The 19,575-nt window shown below is 45.5% G+C and overlaps 1 protein-coding gene across 3 annotated transcripts in view; it reads right to left on the reverse strand.

Annotated features, from left to right (window-relative positions):
- The window catches only part of STRN (striatin), a 370,558-nt gene that overhangs the window by 63,404 nt on the left and 287,579 nt on the right, over window positions 1–19,575 (reverse strand). For 2 of the 3 annotated variants that reach the window (XM_030196410.1, XM_030196412.1), the window contains one exon: window positions 703–839. In XM_030196410.1, coding sequence (XP_030052270.1) covers window positions 703–839 — 137 coding nt within the window. The remainder of the gene's footprint in view (window positions 1–702; window positions 840–19,575) is intronic. The other variant, XM_030196411.1, reaches the window with a different exon arrangement.

Below are 19,575 nucleotides of genomic sequence, written 5' to 3' on the forward strand. Positions count from 1 at the left end.
TCAAACTACCTCTCCTCTCTCTTTTCTCTATCACTAGGCCACAGACACACAAAATGCAAACACAGACTAATAAAACTGAGGAACTGAGAAAATCCACGAGGCATGATGCATGTGCCTTCTGTACCACACAGGCACAGAGGGGATGGAAAATCCCATGGGCCATGATCTGATTTCTTTCTACAATATTTTTTTTTGTGCAGACACAGCACACATGGACAGATGCCACATCAGCATTTACCAGTATATCACCAAACTGGTGGAATGTGTCACTGTACTGAAGCACTTGAAACCTGTGGTGTCAGGTGTTCAGGGGAGCTTGCAAATGGATAAGTAGATATCGTTGCAGCATTTGAGCATAGTTTTTTTCATCATGCTTCACATATTATTGGAATTTTCAATCTGTTCATATATTATAGTTTTGTTGAAGGACTGTGTTAATTGTGCATGCTTTTTTTTTCTGTAGTGAGCTGATTAATGAGCAACAGTTATCACCCATTTAACAGGTGTAAATGTTGTGGTTGTGCTGAGTCATTACAGAGTTTAAGAACTTCCTTTCACATATATACAACAGTTTATGCCATAGTTACAGTTTTGGATATTGTGAATGAAGGCTTTTTCAGTATAGTGATACATATCCCACTGGTATGGTGATATACTAATTTTGTTTTGTTAGTTTTTGAGATTTGTACATCAAACACTTACATCATAGGTCAATGAATCTGCTTCATTGGCAACCGTAAGACCTGCTAACTCTCCAAGGCCCAGTTCATTTTCTAGGGCTTCGTCTGGCCCCATAATGAAAGACTTTCCAGATGTTGGAGGAAATGTTAAAGCCTCTACTGAAAACAAAAAAAAAGAGCAATATGATAAAAAGGTATACCATAGACAGGTATAATGCAATTATAAATTTTCCTCAGAAAAGTTAACAGAGTGCAGTATACCATTTCAAAAAAACAAAAACAAACAAATAAAAAAAACACCTGAGCTTTATTCTGATAAAAGTAGACCTGAAAATGCACTCAAGATATCATTCAAAAATAAAAATTCTCCTTTCAAAGGGAACATGATGGATTCTAGAAGTATAATACGAACTGGTAAAGTCATGAATAACAGTTATTTATTCCCTCTGTAGTCACTTGCTACTGGATTAACCTGAACAAGTCCTTGTGAACAAGAGACCTTTCATAATGCTCAAGGCTCAAATGCAATGATATTTTTCAACTGGCATTCAGGTCAGTTCAAACAGAAACCAATTAGATGAAAACATTAGAAATCAAATACAGCTGAACCCCATTACGACATGGTTCTTGGGGTCCAAAGAATCACACTGCGGTATAAGATCGCGTTAGAAAGTCTGACCCATTTTTCTGCTTTCAAATTCTACAGTACTACAGAATAAAATTAAAGAGAAAAAGGAAAAAATAATTCAGAGCCTTTAACTGCTATCTAGCCCATACATTTAAGTATGTAAGATGCGCCTTAATAGTGAAACTGGAAGACAAAGCGAATGCTACATACCTGTAGAAGGTATTCTCCGAGGACAGCAGGCTAATTGTTCTCACTGATGGGTGACGTCCACGGCAGCCCCTCCAATCGGAACACTTTCTAGCAAAGTCCTTTGCTAGTCCTCGCGCGCCCATGCGCACACCGCGCATGCGCGGCCGTCTTCCCGCCCGAACCGGCTCGTGCCGGCCAGTCTCATATGTAGCAAGACAAAGAGAAGGGAAGACACAACTCCAAAGGGGAGGCGGGCGGGTTTGTGAGAACAATCAGCCTGCTGTCCTCGGAGAATACCTTCTACAGGTATGTAGCATTCGCTTGTTCTCACTGATGGGGTATCCCTAGCCCCCAGGCTCACTCAAAACAACAACCATGGTCAATTGGGCCTCGCAACGGCGAGGACATAACTGAGATTGACCTAAAAAAATTTATCAACTAACTGAGAGTGCAGCCTGGAACAGAACAAACATGGGCCTAGGGGGGTGGAGTTGGATTCTAAACCCCGAACAGATTCTGAAGCACTGACTGCCCGAACCGACTGTCGCGTCGGGTATCCTGCTGCAGGCAGTAATGAGATGTGAATGTGTGGACAGATGACCACGTCGCAGCTTTGCAAATCTCTTCAATAGTGGCTGACTTCAAGTGGGCTACCGACGCTGCCATGGCTCTAACATTATGAGCCGTGACATGACCCTCAAGAGCTAGCCCAGCCTGGGCGTAAGTGAAGGAAATGCAATCTGCTAGCCAATTGGATATGGTGCGTTTTCCTACAGTCACTCCCCTCCTGTTGGGATCAAAAGAAACAAACAATTGGGCGGACTGTCTGTTGGGCTGTGTCCGCTCCAGATAGAAGGCCAATGCTCTCTTGCAGTCCAATGTGTGCAGCTGACGTTCAGCAGGGCAGGAATGAGGACGGGGAAAAAATGTTGGCAAGACAATTGACTGGTTCAGATGGAACTCCGACACAACCTTTGGCAAGAACTTAGGGTGAGTGCGGAGGACTACTCTGTTATGATGAAATTTGGTGTAAGGGGCCTGGGCTACCAGGGCCTGAAGCTCACTGACTCTACGAGCTGAAGTAACTGCCACCAAGAAAATGACCTTCCAGGTCAAGTACTTCAGATGGCAGGAGTTCAGTGGCTCAAAAGGAGGTTTCATCAGCTGGGTGAGAACGACATTGAGATCCCATGACACTGTAGGAGGTTTGACGGGGGGCTTTGACAAAAGCAAACCTCTCATGAAGCGAACAACTAAAGGCTGTCCCGAGATCGGCTTACCTTCCACACGGTAATGGTATGCACTGATTGCACTAAGGTGAACCCTTACAGAGTTGGTCTTGAGACCCGACTCAGACAAGTGCAGAAGGTATTCAAGCAGGGTCTGTGTAGGACAAGAGCGAGGATCTAGGGCCTTGCTGTCACACCAGACGGCAAACCTCCTCCATAGAAAGAAGTAACTCCTCTTAGTGGAATCTTTCCTGGAAGCAAGCAAGATGCGGGAGACACCCTCTGACAGACCCAAAGAGGCAAAGTCTACGCTCTCAACATCCAGGCCGTGAGAGCCAGGGACCGGAGGTTGGGATGCAGAAGCGCCCCTTAGTCCTGTGTGATGAGGGTCGGAAAACACTCCAATCTCCACGGTTCTTCGGAGGACAACTCCAGAAGAAGAGGGAACCAGATCTGACGCGGCCAAAAAGGAGCAATCAGAATCATGGTGCCTCGGTCTTGCTTGAGTTTCAACAAAGTCTTCCCCACCAAAGGTATGGGAGGATAAGCATACAGCAGACCCTCCCCCCAGTCCAGGAGGAAGGCATCCAATGCCAGTCTGCCGTGGGCCTGAAGCCTGGAACAGAACTGAGGGACTTCGTGGTTGGCTCGAGATGCAAAGAGATCTACCAAGGGGGTGCCCCACACCTGGAAGATCTGTCGCACTAAACGGGAATTGAGCGACCACTCGTGAGGTTGCATAATCCTGCTCAACCTGTCGGCCAGACTGTTGTTTACGCCTGCCAGATATGTGGCTTGGAGCACCATGCCGTGACAGCGAGCCCAGAGCCACATGCTGACGGCTTCCTGACACAGGGGGCGAGATCCGGTGCCCCCCTGCTTGTTGACGTAGTACATGGCAACCTGGTTGTCTGTCTGAATTTGGATAATTTGGTGGGACAGCCAATCTCTGAAAGCCTTCAGAGCGTTTCAGATCGCTCGTAACTCCAGGAGATTGATCTGCAGATCGCGTTCCTGGAGGGACCAGCTTCCTTGGGTGTGAAGCCCATCGACATGAGCTCCCCACCCCAGGAGAGACGCATCCGTGGTCAGCACTTTTTGTGGCTGAAGAATTTGGAAAGGACGTCCCAGCGTCAAATTGGACCAAATTGTCCACCAATACAGGGATTTGAGAAAACTCGTGGACAGGTGGATCATGTCTTCTAGATCCCCAGCAGCCTGAAACCACTGGGAAGCTAGGGTCCATTGAGCAGATCTCATGTGAAGGCGGGCCATGGGAGTCACATGAACTGTGGAGGCCATGTGGCCCAGCAATCTCAACATCTGCCGAGCTGTGACCTGCTGGGACGCTCGCACCCGCGAGACGAGGGACAACAAGTTGTTGGCTCTCGTCTCTGGGAGATAGGCGCGAGCCGTCCGAGAATCCAGCAGAGCTCCTATGAATTCGAGTTTCTGCACTGGGAGAAGATGGGACTTTGGATAATTTATCACAAACCCCAGTAGCTCCAGAAGGCGAATAGTCATCTGCATGGACTGCAGGGCTCCTGCCTCGGATGTGTTCTTCACCAGCCAATCGTCGAGATATGGGAACACGTGTACCCCCAGTCTGCGAAGTGCCGCTGCTACTACAGCCAAGCACTTCGTGAACACTCTGGGCACAGAGGCGAGCCCAAAGGGTAGCACACAGTACTGGAAGTGACGTGTGCCCAGCTGAAATCGCAGATACTGCCTGTGAGCTGGCAGTATCGGGATGTGTGTGTAGGCGTCCTTCAAGTCCAGAGAGCATAGCCAATCGTTTTCCTGAATCATGGGGAGAAGGGTGCCCAGGGAAAGTATCCTGAACTTTTCTTTGACCAGATATTTGTTCAGGGCCCTTAGGTCTAGGATGGGACGCATCCCCCCTGTTTTCTTTTCCACAAGGAAGTACCTGGAATAGAACCCCAGCCCTTCTTGCCCGGATGGCACGGGCTCGACCGCATTGGCGCTGAGAAGGGCGGAGAGTTCCTCTGCAAGTACCTGCTTGTGCTGGAAGCTGTAAGACTGAGCTCCCGGTGGACAATTTGGAGGTTTTGAGGCCAAATTGAGGGTGTATCCTTGCCGGACTATTTGGAGAACCCACTGATCAGAGGTTATGAGAGGCCACCTTTGGTGAAAAGCTTTCAACCTCCCTCCGACTGGCAGGTCGCCCGGCACTAACACTTGGATGGCGGCTATGCTCTGCTGGAGCCAGTCAAAAGCTCGTCCCTTGCTTTTGCTGGGGAGCCGAGGGGCCTTGCTGAGGCGCACGCTGCTGATGAGAGCGAGCTCGCTGGGGCTTAGCCTGGGCCGCAGGCTGTCGAGAAGGAGGATTGTACCTACGCTTGCCAGAAGAGAAGGGAACAGTCTTCCTTCCCCCCCAAAATCTTCTACCTGTAGAGGTAGAGGCTGAAGGCTGCCGGCGGGAGAACTTGTCGAATGCGGTGTCCCGCTGATGGAGCTGCTCTACCACCTGTTCGACTTTTTCTCCAAAAATATTATCCGCACGGCAAGGCGAGTCCGCAATCCGCTGCTGGATTCTATTCTCCAGGTCGGAGGCACGCAGCCATGAGAGTCTGCGCATCACCACACCTTGAGCAGCGGCCCTGGACGCAACATCAAAGGTGTCATACACCCCTCTGGCCAGGAATTTTCTGCACGCCTTCAGCTGCCTGACCACCTCCTGAAAAGGCTTGGCTTGCTCAGGGGGGGGGAGCTTATCCACCAAGCCCGCCAACTGCCGCACATTGTTCCGCATGTGTATGCTCGTGTAGAGCTGGTACGACTGAATTTTGGCCACGAGCATAGAAGAATGGTAGGCCTTCCTCCCAAAGGAGTCCAAGGTTCTAGAGTCCTTGCCCGGGGGCGCCGAAGCATGCTCCCTAGAACTCTTGGCCTTCTTTAGGGCCAAATCCACAACTCCAGAGTCGTGAGGCAACTGAGTGCGCATCAGCTCTGGGTCCCCATGGATTCGGTACTGGGACTCAATCTTCTTGGGGATGTGGGGATTACTTAATGGCTTGGTCCAGTTCGCCAGCAATGTCTTTTTGAGGACATGATGCATGGGTACTGTGGACGCTTCCTTAGGTGGAGAAGGATAGTCCAGGAGCTCAAACATTTCAGCCCTGGGCTCGTCCTCCACAACCACCGGGAAGGGGATGGCCGTAGACATCTCCCGGACAAAGGAAGCGAAAGACAGACTCTCGGGGGGAGAAAGCTGTCTTTCAGGAGAGGGAGTGGGATCAGAGGGGAGACCCTCAGACTCCTCGTCAGAGAAATATCTGATGTCTTCTTCTTCTTCCCACGAGGCCTCATCATCGGTGTCAGACACAAGTTCACGGACCTGTGTCTGCAACCGTGCCCGGCTCGACTCCGTGGAACCACGGCCACGGTGGGAGCGTCGAGAGGTAGACTCCCTCGCCCGCACCGGCGAAGCTCCCTCCGCGGACGTAGTCGGGGAGCCTTCCTGGGAGGCTACCGCAGTCGGTACCGCACGCGGCACCGACGCCGGAGACCTCACCCCAGGCAATGGGCCAGCCGGCGCCTCGCTCGACGGTACCGGTGGTGCAAGCACCCCCGGTACCGGAGGGGTAGGGCGCAACAGCTCTCCCAGGATCTCTGGGAGAACGGCCCGGAGACTCTCGTTCAGAGCGGCTGTAGAAAAAGGCATGGAAGCTGATGCAGGCGTCGATGTCAGAGTCTGTTCCGGGTGTGGAGGCTGTTCGGGCTGTCCAAAGGGGAGCGCATCGATACCTCTTGAACAGAGGGCGAGCGGTCCTCTCGGTGCTGATGCCTACTGGGTGCCGACTCCCTCGGCGACCCAGAGCTCTCGGTGCCGACACGGGAAGGGGACCGGTGACGATGCTTCTTCGACTTCTTGGGACGAAGCATGTCACCGGAGCTTCCCGGCACCGACGAGGAGGACGTAGAATCCAGCCATCGCTTCCTCGGGGCCGAGACCGAAGGAGGTCGGTCTCGGGGGGGGGGGGGGGGGGGGGCTGTACCGCAGGAGCCCTCGGAATGGGGGGAGACCCACCCGAAGGCTCACCGCCACCAGCAGGGGAATGGACAGCCCTAACCTGCACTCCAGACGAAGCACCACCGTCCGACGACATCAGCAGCCGAGGTCTCGATACCGACGCCGACGCAGCCTTCCGATGTCGCCCCGATGCAGAGGGCCGATGCCTCAATGCACTCGATGCAATCGGGGGCGAAGATGAAGGTCCAGGCGCCGACGACGTCGAAGCAGTCGATACTCCCGGTGCCGATGCCGATGAAGAGCCCGAGAACAAAATGTTCCACTGGGCTAACCTCGCTACCTGAGTCTGCTTTTGTAAAAGGGAACACAGACTACAGGCCTGAGGGCAGTGCCCAGCCCCCAGACACTGAAGACACGACGCGTGCCTGTCAGTGAGCGAGATTACCCGGGCGCACTTCTTGAAGCCGCTGGAAGACTTCAATGTCATGGGCGGAAAAATTGCGCCGGCGAGATCAAAACTCGAAATGGCGAAAATGGCACCGCAAAAATAGGGGGAAGATAAACTTCGACCGAGGCCTAAATAGGGCCTACCCCGACGACGAAAGAAAACTTACCGGGGCAAAGACTGGAAGTACGGGAAGGGAGAAAAGCATAAAGGTCTCCTTCCGACACCTTTTTTTTTTTTTGAACGAAGTCGATAAAACGACGCGCGAGGTCAACTTTGGGGCGCGAACGGCGAAACACGACCGTACCGAGCGCGGACAAAAGAAGACTGGCCGGCACGAGCCGGTTCGGGCGGGAAGACGGCCACGCATGCGCGGTGCGCATCGACGCGCAAGGACTAGCAAAGGACTTTGCTAGAAAGTGTTCCGATTGGAGGGGCTGCCGTGGACGTCACCCATCAGTGAGAACAAGCAGCCTGCTTGTCCTCGGAGAAACTATAGTAGCTTTTCTGTTTCAAGAAATTTAAGTACCATTTGTTGGAGGTGGCAGGGGACAGAGGAGACTCAGTGGGTGGCTGGAGGGGGGGGCAGGGGAGAGAAGCGCATCGGTGGGTGGCTGGAGGGGGGGCAAGGGAAAAAGTAGAATCGCTGGGTGGCTGGAGGGGGAGCAGGGGAGAGACGAGAAGGGTGGCTGGAGGGGGGACAAAAGAGACACACTCGCACCAATTAGTCTCAGTCTCTCTCTGTCACACACACACTCGCACATTCACTCTCTCTCTCACACACACAATCTCACACATACTCTCTCAAACATACACACTTCGAGGAAAACCTTGCTAGCGCCCGTTTCATTTGTGTCAGAAACAGGCCTGTTTTACTAGTATATTAATATAGTGTACAATTTGATTTGGCCTGATGATTATGCTGTTGCAGAAAATACAAAAACGTTGAGGCTAATAGCTTTAGTATCTTCTATATATCTAATGGTCCTGCTCATTAAAAAAAAAATTATAAAAATTATATTACTCTTGAGTTTGGCTTGAAGCTTTGCTCTATTAAAGAGGTAAATGTTATATTTTATAATAGCTTATTTTCCAGTATGAAATATAATCAAATCACATTATATTCTATTCAGAAGGAATAGAGTGGATGTAAAATAAGAAGAGTGATACTATATACAAAGAACATCAAAGCAACTGACAAATGCAGGGAGCATAAGGACAGGAGAAAAAACTATGAGCTATTGTAAACTGAAAATAGAAATTCTAATCCCACAGGTGTATAAGACCTTCAGAACAGGCAGCAAAATTTGAAAGAGTTGGAGATTAATAAGACTGCAATGAAAAAAGTATTTGTGGAAGATTTTAATCGGACAGATATTAATTTGGGCATCTTGGTTGCTGTTTCTGGTAATATAAAAAGATTCCATATCAAGAAATAGTAGTTTTTCTGAGGAAAACTACTAACAACATTTACACATGAATGGACAATACTGGATCTGACACAAAAAAAATGAGGGAACTGGATTATTTTCTTTTTGGGATGAGAAAAGAAGTGGGGAAGGAGAGAGGGGACACTCAGACTAGCCACTGTCAGAGACAGAATGCTGGGTTTGATGGACATGGTTGACTCAGGATGGCTTTTTTTGAATGATCTAACCACAAAGAAATTATGGTTGACTCAGGATGGCTTTTTTTGAATGATCTAACCACCCAGAAATTCCCTTCTCCATATATTATATCCCATAACTTTCTTTTGATCCATTATTGCAGCAACAGTCCCTCAGGTAGCAGTTGTTCACTGGGGTAATTCATGGAACTCTGTCATCATGGACTCTACATCTGGCTGTTAAGTGTTTTCTTTATGAAATGACTCCCTCCCATAGTGGGTAGAGGCAACCTGGGTCCTCAAGGGCCATAATTCAGTCAATGTTTCCAAGATTTCCACAATGAATATACAAGAGATCTATTTGCAATCAATGGAAGCAGCACATGCAAATTAATCTCATGCATATTCATTAAAGAAATCTTGAAAATCCCAACTGAATTGTGGCCCTCGAGGACCAAGGTTGCCCACCTTGTGCTCTATGCAGTTCCAGGAACAGAACCACTGAGCAATCCCCTCTGCTCAGCATTGCACAGCATTGCTACCAAGGTGGTCCCATGGAAAGTGTTTCTGATGAGTAAATAGTCATCTAGGGTCCCCTATTCACCAGATGAATCGGTTTAACATGGAACAAAAATCAGTTTGATTAAACAAAAGTGATGGTCCTTGAAGGCTTGTTAAGATACTGTAAAGGATTTTGAAGATTGCTTTTCAACTCTGAGTGACTGACAGTGCACTCTCTCATTAAAGTGTGTAATTCTGCTCATGTGAAAATGATTTGGAATGTGTAAGAAGACACAGCTATGTGTGGGGGGAGATGGAGCATGTTTCGAGTCCAGGCTGGCCACCTGGATGGAGAAACATGTGACCACATTCCCACGTCTCAAGCATTCTGTAGTTTTCCTTAACTCTGAAAATGAGTTCTAAGCCTAATAAAAAGGGGAGCCCTGAACAGTGAAGCCAGAAAATCATCTATGGGCGGACGCGCCGCATAGGAACCTAAATGCCTGGTTACAAGACTCTGGCTTCGCTGGAAAAGGGGCTTCTCTCAGCTGACATAAAAAGCCTGGGTGATGGGTGACCAATGATGTATGTATATTATGATTGTTTATTGCTTATTATTGATTTTCATGGTCGATGGACTCCTGGCTTTTCTTGGATGTAGTAATTAATGACCAGTGATGTAATGATTGTTTCTTTTATAGGTATTATTGTTTCTCTTCAGCTATATAGCTTAATCATTGTGCATGTATTTTAATCATTGTGTATCTAAGACAATAATGAAATACACTCTCGGTTTGAAGCGAACCCCTAATAAAAGTCTCATTTACCTAATACGAATCCAAAAGAATCCACAGTAATTATTGAGTAGTCTGTGTCAGTGAGGCAGGCTGTAAAACCAGGTCAGAACAGGTACTTCCCAGACTTTTTTTCTTTTTTTTTGGGGGGGGGGGGGGGGGGGGGGAGGGGAAAGTAGAACAATGAAGTCACATACTGAGGACCAGAGCCATTGAAACATAAGGAAACTAGAAACCCATTGGGAACCAGGCAAGGCAGCCAAGCAAATAAGATGTTACCTGGTTAAGCCTTCTTTGCTCCTTTTCATCTTGTATCTTGTTTCTCATTAGAGCTACTTTTGGTCTTATGACTGATCCTTTGTGGGAAGCAGGAAGGGGTCCTAGAGCTCTCCAAGAAGAGCCATCTGTATAAATGTAAGTATTTATGGATGTAGTGCTGTTCTTTCTTAAGTGCTGAACAAACTCAGGTATGAACTATTACCTGCATTTCATGGGAAATCCAAGACAAGAAGGTTCTTGGAATCACTGAAGTCTTAGGAGACTTTAGGAACCCTTTCTGCATGCAAAAAGGATCAATGAGTGGACCAAGAGAGGGAGTAGCCCTAACCATGAGAGGAATATATGATGAAAAGAAACACATCTTAATCAAGGAGGTTGGATGAAAACAGGAGAAGGGATGAAGTCAAAAAGTTGAAGCAATTAGGATAGCCTCTGTTTCCCCTTCCCTGCGTAGCCTTCATCCCAGCATACTCAAACAAAGCAAACAAACAAACCTTTGAGTTGATGCATCCACCTTGTTCTTTATTGTTGGTAGTAGTATTATTTAATCTCACATATTTTCAAACATGCCAACTTATGCAGCATATGGCTATACACAGAGAAAGTAATTTGTATTATACTATTATTTATTTGTTGCATTTGTATCCCACATTTTCCCACCAGTTTGCAGGCTCAATGTGGCTTACATTATACCGTAATGGCGATCGCCATTTCCGGAAAGAAATTACAAGTAGTATTGCATTAAAGGGAAGACAGATTACAAGTAGTATTGCATTAAAGGGAAGACACATACATAGTGATGTTATATTGAAGTTCCTTAATTGTATAGTGAGTAATAACAATAGGTTAATTAGCTGTGTCAAGTTCGTATCCTGTATTAGAGATGAGGTAGTAGAGTAAGGATTGCGTGCTTTCGTTCGTAGCGTTGGGAACAGTTAATTGTGAGCGTTCTAATTTGTTCAGTTCATGTAGTGTTTTAAGTGTCTAGTGTTTGGGATGTATCCTTATGGTATGCCTTCTCGAACAGGTTGGTTTTCAGTAGTTTACGGAAAATTGTCAGGTCGTGCATTGTTTTTATGGCCTTTGGTAGTGCATTCCACAATTTCGCACTAATGTAGGAGAAGTTTGATGCATACGTGGATTTATATTTAAGTCCTTTGCAACTGGGGTAATGATGATTCATGAATGTGCGTGCTGATTTTTTTGCGTTCCTGGTTGGCAGGTTTATGAGATCTGACATACAGGTCTTCACCATGAACAATTTTGTGAACCATGGTGCAAACTTTGAACGCAATTCGTTCTTTTAGTGGGAGCCTGTATAGTTTTTCTTTTAGAGGTTTGGCACTTACATATTTCGTTTTTCCAAATATAAGTTTGGCTGCTGTGTTTTGGGCGGTCTGGAGTTTCTTGATGATGTATTCTTTGCATCCGGCATAGATGGAATTACAGTAGTCTAGGTGGCTTAGTACTAATGATTGTACTAGGCTGCGGAATATTTCCCTTGGGAAGAAAAGTTTTATTCTTTTAAGTTTCCACATTGAGTAGAACATTTTCTTTGCCGTATTTTCTTCGTGATTTTCAAGTGTGAGATTTTGGTCAATTGTAACTCCAAGGATTTTCAGACTGTCTGATACAGGGAGAATGTAATCTGGAGTGGTTATGCTAGTGGGTTTGTACGTATTGTATTGTGATGAGAGAATAAGACACTGTGTCTTTTCTGCGTTGAGCTTTAGTTGGAATGCGTCCGCCCATGAATTCATTATATGGAGGCTTTGTTTGATTTTGTTTGTGATTTCAGTTAGATCGTTTTTGAACGGGATGTAGATTGTGACATCATCTGCGTATTCTGTACATTATTATGTTTTATTCACTTTATTGTTTGTTTGTAAGCCATATTGAACTTCAGTCTATTTCGGGCTAATGTGGGGTATGTCATCAATAATAATAACAGAATAACTTTTCATAGGTAGAGTAGTAATTTGTTATAAATTGTAATGTGTGTCATTTGGAGGGGCTGGTTATAGGGACACCCTAGCATGTGTTATATTTGTGCAGAGATTTGTTTTCTCCTGGTAAAGGGCCACTAAAACAGACATGTTTACAAGAATCAGGTGCTCAACATTTAAAGTTTCTATCTATTTATTTATGACATTTATATCCCATTTCAAATGTGAATTAGGTTGAAACCTGGGACCACTTAAAATCTTTTTTTTCCCCTGTGCCTAGATCAAAAGAAACAGATGGCATGTGGGAACTTGCTCCTTTTGTTCTGTGGATTGCAGTGGTATATTATAAAAATGCACTTGATATTTTTATAACTACTATTTATAAGACAGATATTGAATAATGATGGCAGAGCTACCTTTATGCAGAAGTGCAGAGTCAGATTAACTGTGCCAACATTGTCCAGTTTAGCACACTATTCGCCAACAAGTTCATACAAAGTTAATTATGCTCAAAAGAAAAAACATATGTTGGCTTAGGCTGCTTGCTATGTGAGTATTCCATCACTGTTTCATTATTGCTACCAAATATTACATATTAAATGCATTTCCTTTAACTTTGTTTTAATTTGTTTATCCAGTTCTTACATGCACATGGTTTTGCTTTTTAAAACCAAAGGTGAATCCTAAGGGTGGTGGAACAATTAGGTATAAGTTGTGCTGTTTCTGACTTTACTTGTTTTGGACTGCTTTGGGTCTTGCTGATCCGTACATCTGCTGATAAAACTTAAGTTTTGGATGTACTCTGTACAAGTTGCTGTTTACTTTCGCAATGTGTGAATGGATGCCTGTTCTGGTGTATGTATGTGATAATATTTGAATAACTGTCTATACTAATGGTTATGATTTATAAACATGCAGCATCATTAAAGGACAGACTTTTAAATGCCCAGTGGGAATATATATATATGCTAATCTCAACTTTGTTAAATGTTTCTGACATATCTATCTATTTACTCCCGTGATATAACTGAATTCTATTATTCCGTCTCACTGTAAGGGAGGGGATGAGATGATGCCCATGGAGGGGAGGGTAAGAGAGGGTATAAGATGGTGTCCATGGAGAGGAGAGGAGGGAGATGGTGTCCATGGAGAGGAAAGGAAAGGAAGCAAGATGGCGCCCACGGAGGGAAGCAAGATGGCGCCCATGGAGGGAAGCGAGATGGCGCCCACGGAGTGGAGCGAGATGGCACCCATGGCGGGGAGCGAGATGGCGACCCATGGAGGGGAGCGGAACCAGATAAGAGGAAGAGGAGAGGAGATGGTGCCTGGGGAGGGGAGGACATGGTGCCCAGAAAGGGGATGGGAGAAGATAGTTGGACATGGTATTTGGGGAGGGGAGGGCATGGTGCCCATGTACAGAAGGAGAAGGGAAGAGAAGAGAGATGGGTAAGAGATGGTGTCCATGGAAGGTGAAGAGAGAAAGGAGGAGATGGTGCTCATGGAGGGAAAGGAAGAGATGGAAACTAGATAGATTTGAGCAGGAAGAAGAAAACCGGAAGAAAGTTGAATGTGAAAGATGGATATAGGGCAGGAAGTGAAGAAGAAAAAAAAGAAGGAAAAAAAAGAAATAGTGAATAGACAGTAAGTCCAGGAAACAGAATCCAGAGTGCAGGAAAGTAGAAGCAGAGACAGTGAACAAGATAATTCTGAAGATAAAGTTACGAGACAACAAAGGTGAGATAAACTATTTTATTTGTAGTTTTGTAATTGAAATATGTCAGTTCTGAAAATTTACATCTGCTGTCTATATATTGCGCTGTACAGGAGGAAATGTGAGGGGATGCAGTTTATGCGACCAACCAAGCGATTAAAGATTTTTATCATGGTTAATATTTTTAAACGATGGGCGGCGCTAATGTCACGAAATGCCTAGCCACCTGCCTGGGGTTACCCCGTGGCCGCTTAGAGGATCTATCCCCCAATCCCCCAAGCACAGCTCAGGTCCACCAGCACCTGCCACTTGTGCTCTACACTAGAACCCGCCTCCCACCAACTGGGTCTCAACCTCCTCTGGGTGAGTCTCCCACTCTCAAATTATCCACAGTGATTTCTATGTTACTGGAGACCACACTCCCAGTGGTCCCATAGTTCCCAGAAAACACTCACAAACACAAACCAGACAAGCAGAGTCAATAAACTAAAATTGTTTATTGTCTGAAAAATTAAAACAATGAACAGAAAAGGTGCAATCAACAAAACAATAACAGGTAACTGAAATATGGATCAATTATAACACTAACCAAACATTTGTTTACTATCTAAATAGTACCTTGGGAGATCAGGACATGTAGCTGCTCACAAGTTATCAAATATAACTGTTTACAGGGCTTCATCAAAGAGATCTCTCTCTCTCTTCTCCTGGGCTAAAACTGGAGGCAAAACCAGTAATTCCTGGGTAACTTCAAACTCCATGCCAATCAGACCGAAGCCCCAAAACTTGCTTCTGAGCATGCCGTAATGCCCTCTCTGTAGAGCTGATTTTGAATTGCTCAATGATCAAGTGATATGGAAGAAAACCTATAAATTTTCTATCTACAAGTGTGTGGAAGAGTATTGAATAAATTTGAACACTTTCTTTGTATTGAATTGGAGATTTTTTTGTCTATTGAGATTTTGTGGTGGTCTCCCATTCTCCTGTTTTCTGCTGGTTAAATCTTACAACACTACTGGAGCCACAGCCAGCAACAGTCCATCACAGCCAAGCACATGACTGAGAAGCCAGGCAAACCAAATCAAAGAACATTTGTCAAGACCACTCCAGACTCTAGGCAGGACATCTCAGGACTCTGGCAGCTGCTGCAGCCAGCACCACATGGCACGTGCCATATAGCCACTATAGATGGCTGCTTGAACACTGGACGCTCCCACTGAAAAGGTTAAGTCAACTGCTGCGCCACCTGTTTGCTGTGGATCTTCTGGAGGGCCAAGCAGGGACAGAGGAAGTTTCATTGAGGGCCACGATGAGAGTGCCCACCTTGGGTGCGCTCAATATTTCTCCACCTGCTCAGGGGCGAAAGTATAAAGGCAATCAAGAGTCCGGGCCCTCCCATTCCGTCAGCATTATGCAGGTAACAGCTTTATGAAGCAGGAAATGCTTCTGGGGCGCTGCAAGCACTTTACATTTACATGACACACTTATACCCCACAAACTCCCAATGAAGCTCCTTGCAGTTTACAAAAGATCGAGTCACTGGGCATTCCCAGAAAGGTACAAGTAGAATACATTCAGTCTAATATAGTACATTTCATTTCTCATTAAATTGGCTAAAAAGGTACATTTTAAGAGCTTTCTAGATTTGAATATTTAAAGATAAAGCATTCCAGTGCTCCACAGAATGGAATGAAAAAAACCCATTAAAAACTGATCTATAAATTACTCCCTTAGGATTGGAGTATAGTAATACCAGTATATTAGAAGCACCATTTCTCTGAGAAGGGACTACCAAATCAGATAAATACTCAGGAGCTAATCCATTTAAAATTTTAAAAATGGAGTGTGCATAATTTAAATATAACCCGAGCCCTGACAGGAAACCAGTGAAGTTTTCAAACTAATGGTGAAGCAGACTCGTATTTTGAGACTTGAAAAATCAGTTTGACCGCAGTATTCTGATACATTTGCAATCTCTTATAGAACCCCTCAGATATTCCCATCAATAAAGAATTACAATAATCTATGTGAGGCAAACGCAACGATTGGACGAGAAGTCAAAGAATTAAAACTCAAGTTAGATCTTATTCTTCTAAGCCTTTTCATTGTGTACAAGTCCTTTATCACTTGACTAACATGGTTTCAAAGGATAAATATTCATCAAAACCAACCCCCAGTATTTTAAATTGTTTTTCCAACTGGAAAAAAATGTTGTTCACACACAAAGTATACTTCAAAAGGTTTAAATGAATTACCCAAAACTATAAACTTAGTTTTTTCACTATTTAGCATTAGCTTGAATACAGACGTCCATTCATTCAGTATTTTAAAACCGTGGTCAATACTATGCATTATTTCAGAAAAAGAATAGGTAAATGGAATAAGTACCAAAACATCATCTGCATAAATATAGCAAGAAAACCCACCTTTAACAAGAATGGCTAACTGAGACATCAAAACATTAAATAATATTGGGGAGAGAGATGATCCCTGAGGGACTCCACACTCCGAGATCCGATAGGAAGATTGTCAGCCCTTTTGACTTAGTACGATCGATTTTTAAGAATTCCCCCCCCCCCCCCCAATCCACTGAAGGACAGCTCCACCTAGTCCATAAAAATCAAGTAAAGATAGTAGGATCTCATGATGCACAAAGTCAAAAGTGGCTGACATATCAAGTGAATCTACCTGAGAATCCTAAGAATCTCTAATCTCATCAATAAGACGAGGGAGTTCCTCTACATCCAAGGGGGACTGAGAGACAGAGAAGCCATCCAGGTTCTCCCTGGACAGCCCAGAGCTGACTAGGGCATCCTTGACTCCTCTAATCCCCCCCATGGTGTTTGCCCCCCTCAAGGGGGCCCCAGTTGGGGACTGGCGGAAGGGCCAGCCTCCTATCTGGACCAAGCTCTGGAGCCAAAAAGCTCCTGAGGCCCCATCAGGACCCCCTGTCAGGCAGACTACCAGGTGGAGAAGGGAAAGCCCCCCTCCCATTCCCTGAGCCCCAATGGGCTGCCATACTGGTTCCAATCAGAAAATGGCTGACAACACCTCCCCGCAGCAGTCTCATTAACCATTTGCATTGGAGCAGCGCACGGGGCAGGAATGACTGGGGTCTGGTTCCTGCTCCCAAAGAGGCCACTAGACCACCAGGGCTTCACTAAGGTAGGTCCAGACAAGGCATACGGGTAGTCGGGCAGGAAGATAGGGGGACACAAAGGAGCGATCAAGGGGGATAGGGGGTAGAGGTTCAGTTTCAACAGAAATTTCAAAGGCATTTTCGGCCAAAACTCGAACCTGGATTTTGGGTCAGCTTCAGGGCCGAACCCAAAAACGAAATTTGGTCGGCCTCTATAAGATACTTCTTGGGATGTTTCTAGAATAGCTGTTACATTTAAACTGTCTGAAGATAGTTCCTCCCTCAATGGATTCACCTGGGCCTAAGATATCCTGGCAGCAGTTAGAAAATCATAAATTAGTTGTACAGGTGGTAAGCCTGCCTCTAGGTGCTTAAATATCTCCTTCAAAAATCTATGAAAGGTGTCACATGGGGAGCCTATTTTCAAGATTGGAAAATTTAACAAAACACAAATTCAGTGATACAGCATTATTCTCCAAGTTTTCTATCTTGCTAGACATTAAGAGTTTAGCTTATAATAGAAAGATTTGTGCTCCTTTTATTTGAGAAACAGAATGATCCAAAACAGAGGATTTATCTTCCCAAGATGAAAGTCTTTCCAAATCTTTTAGCTACACAGAATCTCCCACACTAGCAGAGACAAAATTAGCACAGACCTTATGTAGAGTGTCAAGGGCAATCCAAATTGATTTCAAAGTAATCTCCAATGGTTTCCCCAAAGCTGGAATCAAGAAAAACTCTGCAGCAGCAGCTTTGACATCAATATCCATTCCAACTGCTGTTGCACAATGACCTGAGCAGGCTGAATTGCCAACGGAGTGACCTAGGATTTGCTGGGAGATAATCTGAGGTAGAGATCTTGACAGGGGCTGGCAAAAGTTGTCTCTCTACATCAGGCGGGATTATCATACTCGCTTGCGCCGTCTCCTCCACTGCTCCTGACATACCTCGCTCTCCTGAAAATAAGCTAGGCTGATGAGGACTGAGCGAAATGTTGCTCTCTAAGCCAGGGCTCTTCTCCACTTTGACTACAGCAGAAATGCTTGCTTAAGGTCTTGAGATCGTATAAGTTGTAACGACAATTTGCTTCAGTGACTGGGTCCTGAGGTCTGGGCATGGAGGTCCCATCACTTTCCCTTTGTGCTTCACGAGCACCTTATTCCATTGCCATCTTGGGCACAACCATATAACATTTTAATACATATCAAAAGCCAATATGAGTACATAACTAGAAATCCAAATTCAAAGAAGATATTAAAACAACCATATATAGTATATTGTCCATATGCCCTCCTCTTCCCCCACCCATCATTTCTAAGAATAAGTTCAAAGTGACTTGCTGATCAGGGGAGAGCACTAGATGCAGCATACTTAGATTTCACCAAACACTTCTGATATGGTTCCTCATATGGAGACGTATGGAAAAATTATGTTCTTACCTGATAATTTTCTTTCCTTTAATCATACCAGACCAGTGCAGACTAATGAGTTGTGTCCATCTACCAGCGGAAGGAGACAGAGAAAATAGTTCCAAGTAAGCCGCCCCTTAAGGGTATCGTGCAGCCTGGAATGTTCAGTATTTCGAATAGCCAAGCAATGGTGCTCTGAAGTCTAGAAGAAAACACAGTTAATACCAAACAGGCAAACTCTTGGAGCCAATATGCAGAACCTCACTGTTCCTGCTTGGCCAAAGGCAACTGCAACCTCCCCCTCACAGTAAAGTAAGCGGGAGGGAATGGTCCATACTGAGCTTGCCGAGATCTACCCCTGAATCCGGGGAAAGAATTCCGTGATCCCAAGTAACAGGAGTCATACAGAGCTGGCACAACAACAAGTGGCAGGAAATCGAATAGAGAAGATGAAGTAGGCAGTACTGTAGGACATCCCACCGTATTGAAGAATCATGGAACAGCCAGGGATACCTAAAGGAAACAAAACTCTGACAGACTTTAGCCAGGGAGGGCATCTGGACCGGTCTGGTATGATTAAAGGAAAGAAAATTATCAGGCAAGAACATAATTTTTCCTTCCTTGTCATCTATACCAGACCAGTCCAGACTAATGGGATGTAGCAAAGCAGTTTCCCAAAGATGGGAGGGAGAAAAGAAGAATGCAGAAGGTTGAAAAATCAACAAAGCTATACACACAGCAAAAAACTGATCAGCATAAAATGATTCGAATATCCGAACTACCAGGCTACCAAAATGGAACAGAGTTAGACACTAGAAAAGGAACTGAAGCCATAGGACGTAAAACAAACGTCCTGAGCAAAAAAAAATTGCATACCTGTCCCGAGAGTAGCAAAAGAAGCAGCAAAAGATACTCATGCCAAAGGACCCCCCCCCCCCCCCCCCCCTTGGAAGGAAGGCAACAGTCGTATCCGAGCAACAAGGAGAAGAACTGTCTCCTAGACCAGGATCCACTTCCCCAACTCT

The sequence above is a fragment of the Microcaecilia unicolor genome, chromosome 3 (genome assembly GCF_901765095.1).
Source record: "Microcaecilia unicolor chromosome 3, aMicUni1.1, whole genome shotgun sequence".
NCBI classification, from domain to species: Eukaryota; Metazoa; Chordata; class Amphibia; order Gymnophiona; family Siphonopidae; genus Microcaecilia; species Microcaecilia unicolor.